Source organism: Leuciscus leuciscus, assembly GCF_965113295.1.
Source record: "Leuciscus leuciscus genome assembly, chromosome: 10".
Lineage (NCBI taxonomy): Eukaryota > Metazoa > Chordata > Actinopteri > Cypriniformes > Leuciscidae > Leuciscus > Leuciscus leuciscus.
In genome coordinates, this window is record NC_138734.1 from 36,945,006 (window position 1) to 36,953,299 (window position 8,294).

The 8,294-nt window shown below is 38.4% G+C and overlaps 1 protein-coding gene across 2 annotated transcripts in view; it reads right to left on the reverse strand.

Moving 5' to 3' along the window:
- Positions 1-3,633, reverse strand: part of pard6a (par-6 family cell polarity regulator alpha) — a 32,688-nt gene extending 29,055 nt beyond the window's left edge. For both annotated transcript variants that reach the window (XR_014209357.1, XM_082182590.1), the window contains exon 1: positions 3,420-3,633. Coding sequence is in view for 1 of the 2 variants with exons in the window: in XM_082182590.1 (XP_082038716.1) it covers positions 3,420-3,482 (63 nt within the window). In the remaining variant the exon portion in view is untranslated. The remainder of the gene's footprint in view (positions 1-3,419) is intronic.
- Between the last annotated feature and the right edge of the window lie 4,661 nt (positions 3,634-8,294).

Here is an 8,294-nt window from a genome sequence, read left to right on the forward strand (position 1 = left end):
AAGAGCAATGAGGAACAAAGGGAGGGTCAATCTAATCAAGTGCTACAGATAAAGAGAAAGATGAGAACAATGGCATTAAAAAGCTGAGCTTCTCCAGACCACACACACACACACACACACGGATGGGGAATTCGTCTCAAGAGCTCAGCTGAACATATTGGACAAAATCTGTCAGATTGCTCAGTTTATGAGGAGGAACTGCATCTGGGCCAAAGATTTTCTCCTGTATGCATGAAGAATAACTTGCATATGGAGATGGAGAATGCTAGTCCAAAACATGTACAGGAAGATCATATTGTGGATCATTTGAATAAGGTCATTCAGTAGGTCACATGGTTTTTTTTAAGGTGCCATGTTCCCATTCACAAAAATAAAACCAAAGGATTTTTCCTGTGGTCGATAATAAGAATGAAGGACATTGACATCGAGGGACTGAAGCTTTCAGACATATTTGTTTTCTTCTTTCTTTTTTAATACCGTTGTGTTGAAGTTGTCATAAGACTACTTTTATAGTCCAATCAATTCATGATGGATAAAATCAGATCTTAATTTTTTTTTTCTTGTTAAATATCCTGTTTCTTTCAGAAATATGTCAGATTACAGACGTAAAATAAATTCTCCCAATTGTCAATAAAATGATTTTTACTTTTCCTCACACGCATTGCGTAACATATTTGAACATATTCATCATCCCACTTGAAAACATTTACATCATCACCTCCCCCCTTTATAACAGGCATCAACACCTTTGAAATAATTGCATTTGTACTAAAATTACTCTATAATAATCTTATTTTCGGCAAATTGAGTTCACAAAAAATATTCATTTGAGCTGTTATGTGGGATCACTACCACAGTAACCATAGCAATACAGATAAAAAGGTCATACATGTCATACTTTACCAATAATAAAAAAAAATAGCCTCTTGGAAAAAAGACATCACTATAAATTGCTCAACACAAACTACATGTTCACTAAAAAATGCCTTTGCAATGAGTTAAGCAATAGATAATATGAGACAGGATCCCATTAAGAGCTGGAAAAGTAGAAAAGAAAACAGTTCCTACCAATTTCCTCTCAGGAAGAAAAGAGTGTCACCAAACACATTATACTGCCTGTTATGAAAACCAAAACCTCATGCAGGAAGATTCAAGTTATTAAATTAGCTAGTTAAGGCAAAAAATAATAATAAAAAAAAGACACTATCACATCCAGGCCTGGAACTTCACTGGAATCCTACTAGACGGCCCTCCTGTGTTTACTATTTTCATCTTTCAGTTCACACACATCTATGCACTGCCCGCCTAACATTTCTCAAGGAAGTATAGATAATAAAACATATGCTACTCTGTTTGGCAGATTGTGGTTGAGGTTTTTCAATAAGTATACTGGGCACACTGACAACAAACAACTCCAATACACCAGAGGCCAACAATAAGTGGTCTGTGTCTTAGTAATAATAAGAGGCTATGATGAGGAAAGTAATAAAAACATGAAATATTTTAAATATCAGTTCAACAGTAGATTTATTCCCATGTTGCCTGTTGATATTCATTCGTGCACCATCATATGTAATGTACTAAAGATTGTTTCCTCCCATAAATGAGACGTGTTTACACATCTGTATGGGCTGAGATCAACAGACATGTTTATCACAATGACATTTTAATTGAGAGAAAATTTTAAATAGGCTACTATTAAACAACAGATGGTCTTCTAAAACAACAGTTCTCAACCAGGGGCCAAGGCCCACTAGGAGGCCTCAGCAAACTTCCAAAGGGGCCACGAGATTACTTAAAATAAGCCAAATAAACAAAAAATCTCTTTGCACAGACACTTAGATTATGCACATCATAATTGTTCACATTTATCTGTGTAACGGACGTAGGCCAGTAAGAGCTTTGAGTGTAAACCTCATTCCCCTGGCCTCAAGAGGCCTCCCCCTCAGTTTGAATCCCGCTCGGAGCGGGTTGAGTAGGACCGGTTACATTTGGTGCCGTGACCCGGATGGGAGTGAGGTTTAGGGGGTGAGTGTAACAGACGTAGGCCAGTAAGAGCTGTGTGTGTAAACCTTACTCCCCTGTCCTTGTTAGCGCACCCCCCTCCCATGCTGGAGAACCCGGTTTGAATCCCGTTCGGAGCAGGTTGAGTCGAACAGGTGTTGTGCCGAATTTCGACCCCCGCCAAATTATTACCCCCCTAGTATTGGTAGGTTTAGGATTAGTTGTGGGGGAAGGGTTAGGATTAGAGGTGGGGTAAGAATTAGGCAATCAGGTACTGACTTCAACGAGGGGGGTAATCATTTGGCAGGGGGTCGAAATTCGGCACAACACCGGATACATGTTAAGAGTTTTTTTATCCAGGTTTTTTTGCAACCAACTGACCAATTAAAATTGTCAACCAACTGAACCAATCCTCTTCTCATCATCAACTAACGTTTGGTCGACTATTATGAGGCAGCCCTAAAGATTGGTGATATTTAGCACGTTTCACGATGTAGCAGTTGAGCTGGAGCTAACAGAGACCCGATTTCGAGGGAGGACCTGATTTGTCAACACACCTGCAGATTACAGAGCGCTTTGACAGGGGTCGTTCCGTTCCACTCATAGCATCCAGTCCGGCTTTTAGTTTGTGTTGCTTGGCGACATTCAAAGCTTAATGTTTTAGCTGCTTTTGGAACTATTTTCACCAGCAGAGAAGAAATACATAAACTAACCAGTTCATATTTGTCTGAAACGTGAGATATTTAAATTTTTATAGAGCAATATCACTCGCAATAGTGCTGTAGCACTTAACATCATCAAGATTATGATCACCTGTGGCCTCGTGCCAGCTGAATTGAATTCCAAATAGCTGTACTTTTGCTTGTGTTTTATTTCTTATTAATACCTGCTTATTTTAATTGATGAAAACAGGCTAATTTATTTTATATGAAGACCCTGAACCAGCGTCTTATCGAATTGATGTTGTACACAGCTCCGCTGATATGATTAATGTCTCTCACATGCATCATTACGATCTGATTCTTCTTGGACTGCGGGATTCGGATCTTCGCTATTGGTATACGTAACATGCATAATCGATCAACAGGGCCCAATCGCCTCATTGCGCACGTCTGTCTATTGGTATAGAGTCCTTCACACTGCACCAGAACCGCATATCACATCACACGAACCGAACAGAGACCTGCTGTCATAATGATCCCAGCCAAACGCGCTCGTCTCGCGCCTCGTAGTCTGACACATACAGCACCATCAGCGTTTCTCTCTATGGATGGATTAGTACACAAACCCCTACACTGGTGATGCGCCGGATTGAAAGCCCTCCAATTACGGGCACGCTCCCGTGGAGGGCTGCGTAAACAGCAGTGTTTACATTATGCACGCTGTCAAATGCAACATTTATGGGATTCACTTACTTTGCTCTTCACCTCCACCACACTCTCCTCGTTTTTCAACGGCGTCCTTTGATGCCGTGACATGTTTGCGGTACGTATATTCCCACGGGCAGTATCGCGCTGTAGTGCCCCAAGATACAGGAGTCAGCAGCCAGAGAGAGATTGTGTGCGCAGCATGAGCGACCTGACAGTCGCGATCCGCAATACTGCTTCACAGGCACGGGCTGAATGATTTGTTAGAGCGGTTCGCCCGGCGGTGGGCGGGGCCTGTGTCTTTCAATAACACTGACGTCAGGCGGACCGCCGCTAGAAGGCGTGGTCGTGCGTAATGTCACATGTAAGCCTAATGTTCCTTTGACCCCCTCAGGGTGGTGGGATATAAAAAATTCCTCATGACTCAGTGATCTCATTGTGTTAAAAGATATTAATAAACAACATCAAATGACGTCATGACCCAATAAGAGAAGGTTCAGCAAAATGTCCAGTCAATGGAAGAGGACACTCCAGATCCTCAGGAAATATCCGGTTTGTTATGTGGCCCTTAGGGGAGACTGGGGCTAGTTGTCACATTTTGTAAGGCAGTGTATATTTCTCAGGGTAGGTTTTTTGAAAGTCAATTTCTATATTGGCACATCAAATAAATATTAAACAGGGTGAATACTGGCAAAGTGGGACAATGGGTAAAGTGGGACAGTTAAGCTTCTTAGTTTCTATCTTTACATGTAAATGATTCCATTACTAAAAATAAACACTGAGCTCATCATAAGCAAGTATGTGTTAAAAAAAAAAAAAAAATAGATTCTGTGGCTATGACATCACTTCCGGAGGTGTGGCACACCATATTCTACAACCTTATAGTGAACCGTGATGGTCAAGTAAAATGACATAGCATTCTGAAGATTATAAAAATTAAAACACTCATGGATCATTTGTAATTGTTATATATTTTATTATAGGATGTAATGGTGAATCAGAATTTGTAAAAATCACATTCATATAAATCTTTTATTTTTTTATTTTTTTATTGCGTATATTGTTAAACTGGGACAGGGTATTACTGGCAAACTGGGACAGCCATTTAAGTCATTCTAATGGGGGAATTGAGTTCCCTTTTTGTATACCCCTCATAAATTTAGTTAGCTAGCTAGATATTTCAACAAAGATTGTAAACTGATTTTTAAAAAACAATGCCAATTCAAAAAAAGAAAAAAAAAAAAAAGAAAAGAAAAAATAAAGATGGAGGATACAAGCTTGGATGGTTGGGACATTTGCAATATTTGCAAAAAACTTTTCAACAAAAAGAAATGAAACTTAGCCTGTGTGGAATAAAATTTGCCTATAAGAAGAAATGTTTATGAAGATTTCAATTTTTTTTATTTTATATGAAATAAACTAAACCCAATACAAAATATTGTGGACAGGCGAGGGAGGGAGGGAGGGAGGGAGGGAGGGGTGGAAAGAATCTGCTGTACCTGCACCCCTCCTTAAAAAAAAGTGATTTTTATTATTTTTGTTGTTGTTGTTTATATTGTTATTGTGTATTTAATTCATTGGGCCTACATTCGAATAACAATTTAATGTGTTTGAAGTGTCCCAGTTTGCCAATAAAGGTGTCCCAGTTTGACAGTAGCGCCTGGAAAAATGTGGTTTGGGGTCCATGTTTGTTTGAGGAAGAGTCATCCATCCTATGTTTAATGTTTCTTTCTTTTTTATTCTATATATTAGAGTATAGCTCTTAATCTATTTAGAATAGTATCATATGAGGGCTAAGACATTTGGATCATAATAAAACATTATGCAGAAGGTAAATTATCAGAAAGTGTCCCACTTTACCAGTATTCACCCTATATTAAACATTAAAAACCACTGCTTTAAAGTGTCTGCCTGTTCTCTCAAGTGAATGATTTTACAGAACAGATATAATTAGTACATTTCCATTTATGTTTCCGAGGCGAGAAGAGCACACCTTAAGGTTTAGAAAATACTAGAAATGAGAAAACTTGCATAGAGAAACTATTAACACAAAGCTGTTTGTGTTCAAAAATGAACTTTTTTTCATTGTTTCCCCTTTAGTCTATTTGAGCCGCTGGTCTTAATTAAATCTTCCCTTTCTTGTGTTTCCCTTTTTGTGTGTCCAGTGTCTGCTCTGCACACCCTCTTCACGGGCCTCTGTCCAGCTCGGATGATGATGGAAAGCAGAAGAATGCCGGAATGTGGAGGGAGATGATAATCCCGCTGCTCATCTCAACGGTCAGTACTTTGATCTACTTTGCATTTGGTCTAGACCCAACAATTTCCTGGAATATAGCATAGAAATTAAGTTTGAATACATGTGTATTAGTGACTCAGCTGACCCATAAGGTATTTGAGAAAAGGGGGTATTTTGGACAGTCTTGTTTGGTTCTTGCAATCTCTTCTACATTTGATTTTAATTGGGGAAATGAAATGCCCGGAGCATTTTTAAAATATCTTGACCTGTCAAAGTAGGAAATGTTCTCTCCTCTGGTTCACCCATGTACTCATACTTAAAGTATTTAACCTGTCAAACCAGATGTTTGTTTGATAAGTACCTGCTGAGGCTTGAGGTCTGTGGAGTGACATTTCACCTGACGAGCAGAAACTCGAGAAGCAGTTTAGAATAAGTCATCCCTTCTAAAATGACTCACTGTAATCTTAAATCACTACAGGAAAACACGAATTACGCATCGCAGGAGGACAGAGATGGAGGTGATGAGAGCTTCAAAATACTGAGAGTCAGGTGGCAAACCTGGGGTTTACTGTTTAAACAGGTGAAAAGGTCTCTTATACTCACCCACAGAACATTAGTTTTTAAAACAGGTTCTATTTAAGTTTGTAGTTGCTTAGGTGTTGGATGCTTAAGAATGTGAGCTATCAGAGAGGTCTGGTTTGTACAAGCTGATAAGATATGTATTACTCCCACCTCTGCTGTTCATCGGGTCTCATATAATCGGGGGGAAAAGGGATGAAACTGCACTTGAATTATGAGAAATTGTTGTCATCATGACCTGTTTACCTGGGGGGGGGGGGGTTTGATGATTGACTAATTTTCTGTAATCTGTCAGCGAATGGCTCACCGTTTACTTCTTGAGCGCCAATGAAGCAGGGACCGTCTGGACTTAGCCGGATATAACCAGTCGGTTTAGATAAGTGACATTATGATAATATGAAAAAGCAGCCTCCTAACACAATAATTCTTGCCCTCTCTCATGAAATTACATAGATGTCTCATACCTCAGTCATGTCAGCAGAATGTCAAACATGCCGATCATACCTGTCTGGAATCACAAGTATGTTTTTTGTTCTCTGACCACACACTGAGTTACTCAACTCAGGTGGCTACATCCCTATTGTACCATGTTGGTCTACTTGAGAGTGTATTGAAACAGAATTATCATTTAAATTACGGAGCACAAGTGATGGTGATCCAAATATGTGAAACCAAATCAAATTACTATTTTAAATGCACGACTGTTTTCAGTGTTGACAATATTAAGAAATGTTTCTTGAGCACCAAATGAGCTATGATGCTGGAAAAAAGATGTGCCATCACAGGAATAAATCCCATTTTAAAATGTATCTAATTAAAAATATATATATATATATTTCACAATTACAGTATTTTTGATCAAATAAATGTAATGTTGGTGTGCATAATAGACTTAGATTGTAGATGGTGTGACGTGTTGAGTTCTCAGGTCTGAACAAAAGCAACCAACACCTGGTGAAATTGTACGAAACAGCGCTCTAGCTTGTGACTAAAATGGTCGCAAATGTGACTAAATTGCAATTTCAAATGTAATCGGGACAACTTTGTGTGCATCTCTATGCGTTTTTGTTGAATATCATCTTCTGAGGTGGTGTAGAGTGCGTGGCAGTTTTTTTCTGCGAGCAGATAATTAAAAGAATTTACAGATAGAAATAATTTCAAAAGTTAATGTGAGGTTCAATTGTAATGTTGAATCAGTTGTCAGAGAAACTAAAAGGGATAGTTCACCCAAAAATGAAAATTTTGTCCATTTGTCCATAAGTTGTTTCTTTCTTCTGTTGAACACAAAAGAAGGTATTTTAAAGAATGTTGGTAATCAAACAGTTGGTGAGGGTGAGGGTGAGGGTGAGTAAATGATGACAACATTTTCATTTTTGGGTGAACTATCTCTTTAAAGGGGTCATGGGTTAGTGCGTACAAGGTGCGTGACATGTTGGGACCACAATCAACAGAATATATGGACAGACAAAAATATTCTTAGAAAACAGATTGGCATTGATGTGGCACAAATACAATATGTCTACAATGGCAGCATCAAACTACTTCTGAACAACCATCTTAAAAGGTAGTTCATCCAAAAATGAAATGATCCCATAATTTACTCACCCTCAAGCCATCCTATGGTGTATATGACTTTCTTCTTTCAGCCAAACAAAATCAGACTTATATTATAAAATATCCTGGCTCTTTATTATAGGAATGAATGGTACCACAGATTTTGATGCCCAAAAAAGCGCATCCATCCATCATAAAAGTAATCCATAAGGCTCCAGGGGTTAATAAAGGTCTTCTGAAGGTAAGCAATGCGTTTTTATAAGAAAAATATATATATTTCTTAACTTTATAAACTATATTCACGTTCCTGTAACGGCCTGTAGCCGAATGGTACCTTAAATCTGATTGTGTTTGGCTGAAAGAAGAAAGTCATATACAACTAGGATGGCTTGAGGGTGAGTCAATTATGGGATCATTTTCATTTTGGGGTGAACTAACTCTTTAATAGAGTGATTCTGTAGTTTGACAACTAAAACTTTTATTTGGCTCCTAAAGGTTTAATTTTAGGTATTTTTCTTTGTAAAAGTGGGTGGTTACTATTTGCCTAATTACAT